The sequence below is a fragment of the Athene noctua genome, chromosome 19 (assembly GCF_965140245.1).
Source record: "Athene noctua chromosome 19, bAthNoc1.hap1.1, whole genome shotgun sequence".
NCBI classification, from domain to species: domain Eukaryota; kingdom Metazoa; phylum Chordata; class Aves; order Strigiformes; family Strigidae; genus Athene; species Athene noctua.
This window is the reverse complement of record NC_134055.1, coordinates 988,538-1,003,719: the sequence shown is the minus strand read 5'-3', so window position 1 is coordinate 1,003,719 and position 15,182 is coordinate 988,538. Positions and strand designations below refer to the sequence as shown.

Genomic DNA, 15,182 nt, shown 5'->3' with positions numbered 1-15,182 from the left:
TTTTATTTATCTCGTTCCTTTTTCCTGCAGCGGTTTAAATGCGAGCGGGTCGATGTCTGATGCACAGTCTTTCTTGCAAGGCAAAAATAGTGCAGTGGTCTTTCACCAGTGACCGTTGGAGCACGTTAACAGTGAGGTCTGCAAAGTGAACCTCTCGGGTGGGTCAGTTGTAGGTCTGGCTGCGCTCCTGTTCCCTCAGGCTGTAGCAGTATTATGTTTTCTTCTCAGTTCATAGGCCTTTTAATCTTTCTGTCTACAGCTAGACAGTGGGCTCTGTTGGAAGATGAGCCTGGCTTACCAGGCTTTATTGTCTTGTAGTGATCTCCAGTGCTTTGGGAGGGGTTCATCTTCCCTAGCATCGTTGTTCCATTTCCAGTAGCCCGTAGGATTTTAGTCCAGCAAGTGTCCGAACAATGGTTCACCTTCAGTACCTGTGATTGCAGAGTCACTTCATACCGGTCACGGGTGACACTGTGGTTTCCTGAGGTCTGTCACTCTAGCTCCTGACCAAGTGATGTCTGAGTTGCAGTCAATTCCTTAAAAGATCCTGTAGCCGATGGCTGCTGCTCCTCCAGGCCGTACGTCCTGCACGTCAAGACACACGGTCGCTGGGTATGTGGGTTCCTTACCCTGGAGATCTTTGTTACTGGTGCAAAGACTTGAACCAGTCACTCTTCTAGGGGCTTGCCCCTGGTGCTTGGAGAATTTTCTAGGCTGGAACATGGATGCCCACAGCGTAACTCGATGAAGTTGTGTTAAACATTTCAAATCAGAGAGTCTCTCCAAGTGGTGGTGGAAGCTCATTACAGGCCTGGCTGTTTGCAATTGTGTTTGAGGTGACGAACCCAGAGAAGCGGCGGAGGGGGTGAATGCACAAAGAGCTGGAGCAGCCGCAAGCTGCGGGCCGCTCGCCAGCCGGGGGTGAACTGCAGTGTCCTGTGGTGACGTTTAAGTTCGCTGTCATTAATCCGTTGGTTCCTAGTGCGAAGGAAGAGAGGGAGGACCAAGTGGGCCGATGTTAGAAGTCTCCTGTCTTCCCTGTTTTCACCAGAAGGAAAATGCCTTTCCCACAGTCTAGGTGAGGGGAAGGCATCATCATTGTACCACTTCCCAGCAGAGCGTTTCCAGCCAGCCGGCCTGCTGCTGGGTTTGGTACAGGTTCCTCCTGCTGGCACAGTAAAACAGCCAAGCTTCTCCTCTCCCCAGCCAACTCGAAAGTCCACTTCCCTCGGTGAGACTTGTTTCAGAGTTCAGGAATATTAAAACGGAACAAAACACACACACATACACACACAAGAATCCCAGCTCGGCTGTGACCTAGCTGGCCTCCCATGCTCGTGGGTTGTGTGTGTTCTGAAGAAAGTGTGGCTCCAGCTCTGGTTCTTGTACGTCTGTCGCTCCTCACCCAGCCCCCTCGTTTCCCTAAGTTTCGTATTAGTCACCATGTAGTGAGAGATCTGCAGGCAGCAGTGCTCCAGGAGCAGTTTGTGGTTTTGTCTTGAATATGCCATTTTTAAATAGTGAAACACAAAACAAAAGCAGCTTTAACTCTCCTGATGCCTTACCTGCCCCGGAGGTTTCCATGTAGACCAGTCTCATTGCACCCAAGTTCCTTCCCAATCACGTTAACCAATGTGATGGTAACGTTTGCATGTGTTTCTTGCTTTTTCCCCTTTTCTAGAGGAGAATGGAATACATAAGGCCGTTGAAGGGGAGGGAGTTGGTAGAATTTTTTTGTGATTTTCATACCTGTTCGCAATGAGAGGTGGCAAAATGAGAGTATCTCACTTCCATTTGGGACACAAAGAGTATTTTACCAGAAATAAAAGGATGATTTGTTCTACCTACTTCTGCCAATCAGGATCCTGTGGCAATGAAAGCTGTGTGGTTGCTAGATAGATTAAATGATATGCAGCAATCAACTGCGTGCCAGGAGTTGGTTAAATACAGCAATTTCTCACATTCTGTGTTCAGAGATCAGTTCAGGTTTGAACCTGAACTCTGTATAACTGCCAGGGCTGCCTTCTTGCCAGTATCATTCTTCAAGGGCAGGGCTAAAATCCTACAGCGTGATTTTAAAAATGAGTAGCAAATAACAGGAAAGTGTGAGTGACCTCCAATTAGTCCTTTTCGTCTCAAACACCAGACCATATGGAGAAATGCAAGTGGGAGAAATGAATGCAGCAGCTCCCAGAGATAAACAGGAGCCTCTGCTCAAAACAGAGATCATCAGTAAAAGCAGATTTCTAACTCATTATACCTTGAGTTGGGGGACCTGGTTCTGCCACGAGTTGAAGAGAGGTTTTGCCTTTGACTTAGTTTTCAGTAGAATTGGGAATTCTTTCACAGTGATGTGCGTAAAATGGGGTGAAGGTACGGGGAGATATTTCAGTCCTTCGGTTCATTTATGTACTGACTTTATCTGTAACTTCCCAGGTGCTTATTGCTGCCGATCAGACACGTGCTTGCACCGTCTGATGTTGAGATCTACTCTGCCTTTCTGTCTGTCCCTTCACCCCCTCCTCAGTTCTCTTGACTCCGCGCCTGAGCAGTGGGTGTTAGCAGGTGGCCTTCGCCCAGGAGAGGGCTGAAGGACAGCCGTACCCATAACCTGATCTCCTTCCCTTCCTTGCAGGTGTGGTGGAAGCGTGTCTCCTGCACATGCTGAAGCGCAGGGCTGCCGGCTTCCTGCGGACAGACAAGGTGGCCGCGCTCTTCACCAAAGTTGGCAAGACGTATGCCGTAGCTGGGGACGTGTGCAGGAAAGTGCAGGAGCTGCAGCAGCAGGTGGAAAGCAGGTGAGGCTGAGGTCTGTTTATCAGCAAAATTCATATGTTGTGTGTGTGCAGCATGGAGAGGCTACAGAGACTGCTTGGTAAGGCAAAGGGGCCTTTCTTGGCCACGTTTGTTCGAGCTTCGTTCCTTTAGTGTCTGTGACTATGAGGCAGATGGTTTTGTTTGATCAAGCTGGCAGCTAGCAAAAGGGCAGAGGTTGGCAATTGGGTCTTTGGTGTTTCAATTTGCTTCTCAGTATAGCGGGTCAGTGCGTCCAGCCCACACAATGCAGCAGAAGTGAGTAATAACTGGTGATTTTAGAGAGTGCTCACGGCCGGGGCATGGCGGACCAGTTTGGGCTGTTGGTGGGAAGGGGTGTGGGTGGCAGGAGGAACTGAAGAACAGACTCGCTGGAAGAGCTGTTTTGGCATGCTCCTTGCCAAACCAGTAACAGATGATTTGTGGGTATTATGGTAGAAATAGTTAAGTTAATAGATGCAGAGAGTGATAGAGGGAAGGATGAACTCAAGAAGAGGGCCACAGAGATGATCAAGGGACCAGGCAGCCTGTCGTGTGAGGAAAGGCTGAGAGACTGGGTCTGTTCAGCCCTGAGAGGAGAGAAGGCTTAGGGGAGACCTCACCACCATGTTCCAGTATTTAAACAGCGGCTACAAAGAAGATGGAGACTCTCTTTTGACAAGGAGTCCCACGGAGAAGGTGAGGGGTCACAGGTACAAGTTACTCCAGGGGAGATTCTGATTGGACACAAGAGGAAAATTTCTCACGCTGAGAACAATCAGCCACTGGAATAATCTCCCCAGGGAAGCGCTGGGTTCGCCAACATTGGACACTTTTAAGATTCAGCTGGACAGGGGACTGGGCCATCTTGTCTAGGCAGGGCTTTTGCCAGGAGAGGTTGGGCCAGGAGGTCCCTGAGGTGCCTTCCAGCCCCGTGTTCTGCGCAGAGGTGGTCAGCAGTGAGAGACCGGTTAGAGGAGAGCGGGTCAGTGCACTCCGGGCTCGAGCACAGCTGAGTTCGTGCTGCAGTCAAGGACTTGAGGTTGCTGGAAGTCCTAAACTTCTTGCTAGAGGTGAGTAGTGCAATTAAAATTGTCCGTGTGTTTCTGCTGACTGACTCACAGTGCGTGAGCCTGTGGGATGAGTGTCTTGAGGACAGGAGCATTTTTTCTTCTGTCTGTAGACAGTAGTGCAGTGGCACTGCGGAGCCTTAAGAGGTCTTTGTACAGTGTAGGAACTTTGAGCCTCTTGATCAGCTTGCTGCATGAAGGGCTTTGTCGAGAGCTTAGCTTCAGTTCGTGTTGCATTGAAGTCTTCAATTATTGACGGTTGTTTAAATTAGCTTAGATTTCTGTGTAACTTAGATTTCTGTGTAACTTTCTGGCATTTATCTTTATTAGGTTTCTAATTATCAGACTTTGTTACGTAGGTATGCACCTATTTTTTGGATACATTTTTTTAATTGTGTCTCTACTGATATAAACTGGGATTTTATTAATTTTAATTTTTTTAATATTGGGAAGAAGGATGCTTCCTACTGAAAATCCACCAGCCTTGCTCCTCAGTTAAGAGCCCACATGAACCCTACTCTAAGCACCAGAGACCTTTGGCTGTGTCCTCATCGTAGAAAGGAGAAAATAAATTCTGTGGTTTCTCTTGGAGGAATTTCGTGTGTTTTTCAGCTGTTAGTAACAACTACAGATTTTAAGTGCTGTAGAGAATACGCACAGCAAAGAGACTCTAACTGGAAATAGAGCAGGGGGTGGACTCGCTTCACTGAGCGCATAAAGTGAGGCAGAAGTGCTGTGGCCGCCTGACTGCTCCTGAGGCTGTGGCTAAGGAAGCCCCTTTAGGATGCAGTCAAGCACACTGGCGTTCCCCTGTGCAGTGCTGTCACGTGTATTTCTTGACTTGGGATTGTCTCAGCCTGCGTGTTGCCTTGCAGAGGTGCTGTCACGGCCTCGTGGAGGGCTGGGGACTCTGTGAGTGCAGAGGGGAGTTACAGCTCTCTCTCCGAGTACGTGTTTACATCACCCAAGGAACGTGTTTACGCTTTGTCAGTGAGCACTTTCCTGAAACGGGACCCGGGTGCTGTCAAAGAACAGGATCATTTGGGAACGTGCGTTTTCTACTGCAGATTATTGAAGACGTTGGGGTTTCTCTCCTCGTCAGGACAAAATGGAACCTTCTTTTTCTTCTATTTTAAGGGGAAGATTTTCCAGGAAAGAGCTGAAGAGGGTTGGCGTTCCCTGCCAGCCCGGTGCGGTGCGTGGCGAGGCAAGGCAGAGCTGCAGCAGGGGGAAGCTCTCCCGGTGCTGGGCTTTACCCTCCAGCTGTCCCCTGCGCCTGCCTGGCCTGGTGCCGGAGCACCCACCCGTCACGGGGGGAGCAGGGTGGGCACAGCTTCACCCCAGCTTAGCTGCAGCGGGATTTAGGATTGGATCTGGGGCAGTGCCCCACCACTGCCGTCACGGGACGCGCTGTGGCTGGTTCCACCTTAACAAACGGTGTGTTGTGACTTGTTGGAGCACCTTGGGTGTTCAGCATGGAGCGGTGCTGCCGTCGTGTCTTACATAACTCCTGCTGCAGGCAGAGCTAGCGGGGCGGGAGGGAGGGAACACGAATTCATGCTTCAGCTCCTTTGCTAGGCAGCAGGAAGGAGGAACGGAAAGAACAAACCCATTTTCCTTTTTGTGGGTCGCCTTTTAGAAACTGAAAAGCTCCAGGCAGCACATTCAGCTTCAAAATCAGTCTCTGGTTCCAAATCTGTTCAGGCCACTCATTATCTCAACAGTGACAAGTGGTAATTGGTGTCAGAGCCACTGAAGAAGCGAAGGGAGCATTGTTGCCTGTGAAAATGTGTTTTGGACACCAGTACTCAGTGGATGAGAAGTGGATGCTCGCTGTGGCAGGAGGCTGGGCGTGGATAAGCGCGTGTTGTGCTGAGAAGGCACAGAACTGCTCCTTGGCACGATGCACATGGCAGCTCTAAGCGCATGAGGCTGTGCAGGGAGCGTGGCGTGCCGGGTCTGCAGGGAGAAGTCCTGTTCGTGCGACAAAACTCCGTCCCTTGGCGTGCCTGGGGCCCAACACGCCGCTGTCCCCCATGGGGCCGGGGTCGGGCAGATTTTCAGGGCAGCAGATAACTCCACAGAGAGGAACGACGACGTCCCGCGTGGTGCAGAGCCCACCGCGCTGAGCAGCCCCCACAGTCTTGTTGACAGCCACACTTGGGAGGTGATTCTGCTTTGTGTAGCCAGCTTGCCATCCTGCCACTAAAAGGCGGCGTTAAGCTCCTCGTTTCTGAGGTGGACCCGTTGCCATGCTGGCTTATGCTGTAGGAACAAGCAGGGGGTCTTGGCTGTAAGCAAGCTCCCAGCTGGCTTTGGATGCTCATTTGCTATAGTTCTAGTTTCTCAGTTTGGTGCTGCTTATCTCTTAGTTGTCTTGTTGTCGTTCTGTAGGTGGTAGGAGATAGGATCTGGCTGCCAAGGCGTCAGCACAGAATGTGCTACAGCTATAGATGGTGCTTTGCAGAGAGTGTGAAAAGATGGGCCTGCGCCCTGACTGCCTGATGATGGTGTGGCAAGAGGTCCCTGGGAAAGCTCGGCCTGTGCTGTCCCAAATCCTACTCCGTGCTTCTGGCCTCAGTGGGAGTATCTCATGCCAAAAGAGCTGTGTGCCGCCTTGGGTCGTGGTGAGCTTCAGCCTGAAGGTACCAGCAAAGCGGGGAGACAGGGATCTTCTTTTTACCACCCTCCCCGTGGCTTTCACAACTAAGCTTTGTTTGATACGAAGCAAACTTCCATTCATCAGGTGTTCCTTACTTTCTGCTACACTGTGCATTTTGTGGGTTTTTTCACTCTTTTGGGGTGTATGGTCTGCAGTGGATTTACAGCCTATTCATTTCAGCCTGGTATGTGGGTGTTTCAGAGGAGCGCGAATGCTGGGCTTTTCCTAAAGCTCCAGAAGCAGAAAAGATATTTTTGGTAGGCAACTACCTAGCCTGAGATACTAATACAGGCCTGTCTGGGGGCTTTTTTTAGAGGTTATTTAGCATCTGTCTGTGAATTAGATAATCTTTGCAGACTTGTCCTATTCATAACTTGGAACTGAGGCATCTGAAATTATTAGAGCCACGATTTTCAGAAAATCCCTGGTGATGGTCTGACTGAAAGCCCACACCCCAGTGGTAGTGAGTGCTAACAGTCATGCAGAGAGCTAGTATACACATAGGCATTTGTCAGACACGTGCTGTGTATTCCAACGCCTCTCCACACAGTCTCTCACTGGAGCACTTTCTGTGTGAAGAGTCATCTCAGTTCTGACTACTTTTATTTTATCTCCTTTTGCAGGAAAAATCAGCCAAATGGGCAGGAACCCCTCAAGAGACAGGGATCAACCACAAGCAAAACCCCCGTCCTGACACCTCAGGCCATCAAACACATATGGGTTCGGACAGCGCTGATTGAGAAGGTGCTCGACAAGATTGTGCAGTACATTGTCGATAACTGCAGGTAAGGGAAGAATCGGAAGCACAGGGATTTGTTGGACTGATGTGCTTAGGTATCAGCAACAAGGGATTTCTTTAAAAGTCTTCTGCAAACTTCTTACTTCTGATAAGGAGGAAACCAAGTGCACAGACATTTAGAAAACAATGTACTTTTGTTTTGAGTCACTGGCAATATTTATCAGACTTACAAAAAAATGTTAACAGCCATACAGCTTTCCAGAAATCAGATAAAAAACTGACTTGAAATACATTGGGTGCCCAAATTCTAATGAAACCTAGACCTTAGTGGAATAGAAATGTCTTCTAATAGGTCAGGAGTGCTTAATTCACTTCCATTAGTTGAAAATAATCCTTTGGAACTTTAGGATGTCAGGGAGGAAAATGCCCTTTGTAGATGAAAGAAGGGGAAATGAGTTTAGAACAGGAGTTGTTAATGACCTAAAACCTTAGGGTTGTGAAAGCAGGTTCTTTGAATCATGTTTCCTTTTTAGACAAGTCAAGCCTTGGGTAAAATGAATCTTTCCTTGCAAAACTAGAGAGGAGCATCAGTGCTTTACGGATGTAATCCACAGGGACTCTTTAAGAGGAGAAGTCAGATCCTCCCTATTCTGTAATTGCTTCCTACTGTCCAGCATGAGCTTTGGTTTCCCAAGGGATGATTCCTAACTTTTACCCTGCCTACCCTCCCATAACTGATAAGAATTATGGGACACACTGGGGACAGTTTCCCATAAGAAGGCAAAGGTGGGAACACTAAAGCTTTGGCACGGTCCCAGACAGGTGTGTCTGTACCTGCTGCCATTGCAGTTTGTTCGCAGTGGTGCTCTTGTAATTCTGCTCTGGGGAACTCGTTCTTGGCTGTCCAAAGCCCGTGGGTCTGAACAAGCAGGAGAGCGAGGGCAGAGGAACTCATTTTCACAGTGTTTTCCAAGTGTACATTACTGTTTTCCTTGTCAGCAGCTTTATTTCCATGATCTATCTTGCCACTAAAAAGAAGGCGAATGGAAGCAAGGTCTCTGTGCTGTTCAGAGGAAACTGTTGCTCTGGGATGTCCAATGCCGGTCTGTTTTAAGAGCTGTGTGCAGAAGAGACGGCGGGAGGGCTGGCTGTGTCCCAGAGACACAGCTAATGAAAGCATTTGAGTCCACCGTATCAGTACGTCTGCTGGTATATGGATACAAGGATTTTTTAAATTTCTTTTTCCACCTAATTAGCCTGGAAACATGTCAAGAGAGTTCAGTCTCAATTGTTCCCTTATTTTGTACTGCAGCCGTTCACCTTACTGCCTTCTCCATCTGTTCAAATGTGTTAGGATCAGGTCCTTCATTGCAGCGTGTGATTTTGAGAACCTGACTTGGTGAATAAAACAAACCTCTTCATAAGACTTGTTCTCAGGCTTTTCTGTGACATTACTGCTCAAATGCTCCATGTTTCAGTCCTTCAGCTCTTCTGTGTTTGAGGAAGAGAAGGTGCTTTAGAGTTTGAGCCCCACCTAGTGGAGGAGACCGCAGAGGATAGCGACAGTTCAAGAACTTTGGGTGTTTTGATGTTTTTTTGGCTGTCTGGTTTATGTAAGTCAGCTTTGCCCGCTGTGATGGGAAGACTTCGGTGTCATTGCAAGAGCTACTATTTCATTGTAGTTCATTGTTCTTGACAGCGTTTCAAGATTATTCCTCACAGATGGAAGAGATGTGTAAGAATGTGTGGATCTCTTGGTCTCTGTGGAAAACTGACAAAATTGCTTGCAGAGAGTTATTGTTTTATCTCCATATTACATTAGTGCCCAAAGCCCCAGACCAAATATACTGGGTAAACACATTTAGCAGAAGGCAAGCTGCTGCCTTTCAAGAGCTCAGCTCAAAAATAGACGAGGCAGAATGAGCCTTCTGAGAGGAAGTGGCTTGCCTGAGATTACACAGCTGATCAAGGGCAGAATATGGATCCACAGTAGGGCTGGTGGTCATCTAGTTAAATGTAGGAGTCTGGAGTGTAGGGTTATGGAACTGGTTGTTCTAGGTTCCTGTTATGTTCCATGGAGACCTAGTCAAGATTATTGGTACGATTTAGGAAATAATCTAATTCTAAAGCAGATGTCTAAAGTAGGCTGAATTAATTTCTCCATAGCCTTCTTACAATATATTTTAATGATCTTTAAAAATAGCTCAGGACACACCATGTTGTAAAAACCTTCTTTACCTGCAAACCCAAGACACCATTTCTTCTTTACGAGATCAGTGGAGGATCCAGTCAAGCTGTCTTTGAGGTTTTCGAGGGGGTGCATGCATCGGTGATTTCTAGGTAATCCTAGCAACTGTCAAGTTCGGGTAATATAAGGGTTTGGATCCCTTTGGTCCTGTCTGTGGCCGTTTAGATACACAGTTTCTTATCAACCCATTGTGTGAGAGAGTTTATCTGGTTATCACAGCAAAATTCTGTTGCTGGAACTTTTGTGTTAGAACCGTAACTAAAACCAGGTTTTGAAAATGTGTCCTGGTTCAGTACATGCACAGCGCTCCAGAAGCACAGCCCAGATCCTGGTTGCAGCCTTGGTAAAACTCTTAGAACTCTACGCTCTTAAATCTGCCCTTTTATATAGGTAAATTAATGGTCTGAATTTGCTCTTGAAATGAGAGTTTGGCCTCAGTTTTTAAGTATGAAGTCTGACCTGGGAGGTGACTTCAGTAGTCATGCTCCCCCCTGCACTGGACTGCTGGGGGCCACGGGTAGTGCTGGAGGAATTGTCAGGTTCGTAGCAGCCTGGCTAGCTTCTCTGCCCTTCCCTCTTGGCTCCCTTTGGCGTGCTCTCTGGTAAGTGGTAATGGGATATTTTTGAAGTCGACAGGCTCATGCTGCTAGGAAGCGTAAGAGCTTTTAAAAATAGCAACCAGTGGTTTTAACTGAGCTCTGATCTTTTATTCCTAGTAAATATTATGAAAAAGAAGCTTTACTGGCAGATCCTGTTTGTGGCCCAATACTGGCTTCTCTTCTAGGTGAGTTCTTGCAAAGTTACTCCTTTTAATGCTGAAGAAAACTAATTGTTTCTTAAAACATTTTGTATTATGACAGTGTTACAATGGATGATTTTTACCTCTAGCATGCAGTTTAGCTATTTATAATAGAGCAACAAGGATTGTTTTGTTGCTTACGAGACCAGTAGAGACTGGTCATCTGTTTTTATTATTAGTTATTGGTTGGATCAGAGAACAAAATGGAAAGGGCTTTTTACTGAATGCTTGCTAGCAGATTGTAGCTACTAATGCTGCTGTGGCAGGGTATTGTGTCCTCCAGGAATATTTTTATACAGCCCTAGATAATAGGACGTGATATGTTATGTGTGTATTGCAGGCTGATCCTGTGGGATCATTAAGTGATCATTAAAATTCACATGGCTTGGGAAGGAAATCTCCCTTTCGGTACTTGGCCAGCAGGATAAGATTAAGTATGTTTCTGAGCAGACTCAGAAAGTTTCTCCCTTGGGCTGTTTCCTTAGTTGGACCATGTGCTCTGGAGTACACCAAGCTCAAAACAGCAGATCACTACTGGACAGACCCTTCAGCAGATGAGCTTGTTCAGCGGCACCGCATTCACGGAGTACACGGCCGCCAGGACTCTCCCTCGAAGCGCCCAGCCCTGGGAGTAGGTATTCACTGCGGGGCTGCTTCCCAGCTAGGGCAGGGGCTGACGGTACAGACAACCCCAGGAGGGACAGATCTGTATCTAGAACAACCTTGCTTTTCTCTTCTGTAATGGAGCTATGGATGGAGTCCGTCTGGGCCCAAGCGTCCTCTTTATCTGTATGTAGAAAAGTTTGAGATCCAGGGCTATATTCTGTGGGTTTTGACACTTCTGTTCTGACAAGAAATTATAAGCTGCCTTGGACAGGGGCGAGTAAGAGTCCAGGTCATTTCTCTGCAAGGTCTCCTGGCTCCAGAGGTTGTTCCACTCTGCAGAGATGGGTCTAAGTGGAACTGTCCCTGTATTACTGGCCTGCCAGTACAGTCCTTGCTGCCCTACCTGACCTGCCTTGGCTGTGTCTGTGTGTGTGCTAGATCCGGAAGCGACATTCCAGTGGGAGCACGTCAGAAGATCGCTTTGCTGCTTCGGCAAGAGAGTATGTGGAGTCCTTGCACCAGAATTCCCGAACGCACCTTTTGTATGGGAAAAACAATGTCCTAGTCCAGCCGGTGAGTGCACTGGGTTACACTGAGCTTTGGGCCAGCACACACAGCTGCTGCCTGGCTGTGGCGTGAGAAGTCAGCAGTATGGGTAAGGATATAACTTAGGCTTGTCAGTTTAGGCTTAATGTCTTGTCCTCAGGACAGTGCTGATGTCCCACTTTATTATGCTGAGGTAGATTAAGACGTGACAAATGCTTTCACTGCCTGACCAACATGAACTGTGAAATGGGCCTGTAGGTAGGAACAAACACTGCACTGTATTTCATAAACCAGTGACTGCACCGTGTTCTTCCCCTCTTTCTAATAGCAGTATTAAATAGCAGTTCTTTTGGTGTGGAGGTTTCCCTCAGCAGTTCCTAGATAATGCACGGCTCAGGAACTTGTGGGGCGTGGGACGGCTGGAACATGACAATTAGTTGTGCACTTGAGTCACCCGGATTGTCTGCTTGTTGCTTCTGTTGAACAGAAAGATGACTTGGAGGCAATTCCTGGGTACCTCTCCCTTCATCAGTCAGCAGATAGTTTGACATTAAAATGGACTCCAAACCAGCTGATGAATGGAACCCTTGGAGACTCAGAGCTGGAGAAAAGGTAGTCATTGCATTCAGGAAAAGATCGAGGGCGTTCATGGTGGTTATTTCTTGTCTACTTGGCAATATGACATAAGGCTGATTTAATTGAAGGGCTTCTGAATGGCGCATAAGTTGAGGTGTCAGACAGCTTGGGTTCTGTTCCTGTTTTGCAACTTTCTAAAGGTCCTGTAATGCACTTGCATATAAAAGCCTTTTCAAAAGGAAAACCCTGCTTTTCCCAGTGTTTGTGAGAAAAGGCTCGACACTACCTTCCATCATTACAGTTCTGGTACCTCCTTCAGAGGTCACAGATCACTCGGCAAGCACTTGGCTAATTTCAGCCTCAGAAGAGAGACCTGCAATGGCACTGTCTTTCGTTAGATCAGTTATTCATCTGATTTGGCATTCTCCTTCAGTAGAAAGACAGGCAAAGTCTCGAACCAGGCAGGTTTGTCTCCTCTGGAAATGCTTCCTTCAACCCCAGAACAGTGCTCTCGGGTGCTTAATCCACACCATTCCTTTTCTAAAACTTCATGTGTCTTTTTAAGTAGAGCATTAATGAAGCCCTCTACCCTTGCTTTTATTGCTCAACCCTTACGAGGCCCTTCTCCGAAAGCTGTTCCATCTCCCAGTGTTCCATCTGCAAGCCTGGGCCCCGATGGATTTCCATGCTGCTGCCCATAAATCACATGTGCAAGGCAGAACGGAACCTGGCTGTCCTAAAACCCAGCTGCAAGGCCATGGTCAAGTCCACGCCCCAGGCATTTCGATCTCAGCCAGAGCACTGCTGTAACCTGGCATGGGGCAGTGGGGGAAAGGGGAGGGGAAGAGGGAAAGGGAGGTTATGAAAGGCTGGTGCCAGATGTATCCACTCTGGAGAACTGGTTCCTTTGCCTTTTATTTGACTATTGACTTACCTTAATTGACTAAATTTAATAAGCAGGTATTAACTTAGCAGAGTCTTTTTATTGGGTGCTTGGAACCACAAGCACTTCTGAATATGAAAAAAAAAAAAAAAAAAGTTTCCTGAACTTTTTCCTTCCCCGCTAGCGTTTACTGGGACTACGCATTAATAGTGCCGCTCAGCCAGATCGTCTGCATCCACTGCCATCAGCAACGTAAGCATAAACCTTCTTCCCACAGGGGTGCCCCCACAGCCCCCTTCTGCCAGGTGAATGTTAAAGCTGCTGCTATTTTATATGGTGCCTGTTAGGGGGTTATTGCAAAAGGAGGGAAACCGTTTTTCTTCTTCAGATGTCTCCCCCGAAAGGCCTGGTAAGAGCCCCTCTGCCTAACACCCCTCCGGGGTCACCTGCTTTCCATGTTCTTTGTTTTCTCTGCCTGCTTTGTATTTTCTGAGCATCTGTGCAGAACAGCAGCAGGTATTAAACATAGAAGCTTATAAAGCTTGGGCTGTGCAAGCGTGGGCCTCCTTCCACTGACCTTTATAAAAAAGGGGGGCGGGGGGGGCGCAGGTCTGTCAGCCCTGTCTGTAGTGGGATCATCAGCTGGCAGAAGGGGAGTGCTTGTAGCCAGAGCCACCTTCTGTCACCCTCTGACCATCCAGTTCCCAGTAGCCCACTCTGCTCAGCGTAGGGAGGGAAATCTGGAACAAAACATCCCTCCCACTGCTTTCCTCGCCACAAGGCTTAAGTCAAAATCACAGAGCAAAGACACAGAGCGTTTCAAAATTTTATTTGGAGTCGGATTTGTGTTACAGTTGGTCTGAAGGACCTGTGGACCCTGTTTCAGAAGACAGTTTATGCACATGGCTTTAAAAAACCTACGCAGGAGAGCCACCTGAATGATTGCTTTTCCTCCCTCAGTGTTGCTAACACTTCTGACTAGTTATGGACGTATGGAGATGGTGTTAACCTCTAGAACCCTGGCTGGCAGAGGGTGACAAGTGCAGTGCTAGTTCTGGCCCGTTTACCTCTGCTGGATCAGCTTCCCCGGGGCCCTTGGTGCCTGTCCAGTATTTCACTGATGGGTCGGACACGTCACCACTCTGCTTTGGGGCAATTCCTTCTGAAAAGGGGAATTAAATGACAGACATGAAACATGACGGCCTTTGTTGTTCTTCACTGAAAAAGCTGTTTCCCTGCCAGGTGCCAGGCGTATACACAACACGATTTTTGTTGTTTGCACAAGATGACAGACCCTTGGTGGTCCTGCCCCAGCACCCAGCTACCAGGCTGGAGCTTGCCCAGGGGTGCTGTGAACACATCCTGCTCTCAGACATCCCCCCTTTACCCAGGTGGCTCCACATGCCTCATTCATTCAGCTTTGGAAAAGGAAATTAAGAACCTAATTCACTTATATTCTTTTGAAAACTGTAAAAGATGCAGATTACTGTGCTTAAAATAGTATCCGTAGCCCAGGGTGGTTTTATTTATTTGTGCTAAATTTCTAGTGACAGTGAAGATAGATGAGAAAAATTTTCAACAGGGAATGTGACTTGCTAATTCTCACAGCAATGAAGCTGACAGCCTCTAGTTATATCCATTGGGTTGGTTTTCATTCTGAATTGTGCATCCTTTGCCAAGTTATGTCATACACCAGAGACTTGGGTTAGTTATTCCTTAATTATTTATTACATTAGTGTTCAGAATCACCTTAACTTTTGTGCATGAGGTCTGTCATAGTTTGCTTGTATCTTGAGCTTCTTTAGGACTGAGATCATCCTTAGATCTCACTGTGACTTACAGAGGTTTTATTCAGAGATGATCAGAAATTTACTTAAAAGGTAAGAGCAAAAAATAGAGGTTCTGATGTAACAGTGTGGACTCCCCTTGTCCTCCTTTGCAGCAGAAAGCAGATGGACATTAGTCTTGGTGAGTCAGGATGGAACTCAGAGACCTCCGCTGCACTTCCCCCAGGGAGGTCACCTCCTCGCCTTTCTTTCCTGTCTGGAAAACGGTCTTCTGCCTCGTGGTCAGCTGGAGCCACCTCTCTGGTCCCAACAGGGCAAGGTACTGCCTCTTCTGATGAGCGGCTTGTCCTGGGTGGGGCTGATCTTAATGTCTTTGTTCCACCAGCATCCAGCTCCACAGAGCCTGGCATTGATTTCCAGCTGTTTTATAGTGAAGTGGGAGGCAAAGTAACTCCATTTAGTCCAATTTGATC

At 47.6% G+C, this 15,182-nt stretch overlaps 1 protein-coding gene across 6 annotated transcripts in view; it reads left to right on the top strand.

Moving 5' to 3' along the window:
• The window catches only part of SGSM2 (small G protein signaling modulator 2), a 62,291-nt gene that overhangs the window by 26,321 nt on the left and 20,788 nt on the right, over positions 1-15,182 (top strand). For 4 of the 6 annotated variants that reach the window (XM_074922545.1, XM_074922546.1, XM_074922543.1 and 1 more), the window contains exons 3-10: positions 2,636-2,798; positions 7,149-7,310; positions 10,229-10,296; positions 10,797-10,942; positions 11,356-11,490; positions 11,951-12,075; positions 13,107-13,174; positions 14,865-15,028. In XM_074922545.1, the coding sequence (XP_074778646.1) occupies positions 2,636-2,798; positions 7,149-7,310; positions 10,229-10,296; positions 10,797-10,942; positions 11,356-11,490; positions 11,951-12,075; positions 13,107-13,174; positions 14,865-15,028 (1,031 nt within the window). The remainder of the gene's footprint in view (positions 1-2,635; positions 2,799-7,148; positions 7,311-10,228; positions 10,297-10,796; positions 10,943-11,355; positions 11,491-11,950; positions 12,076-13,106; positions 13,175-14,864; positions 15,029-15,182) is intronic. The other 2 variants (XM_074922544.1, XM_074922548.1) reach the window with 1 other exon arrangement.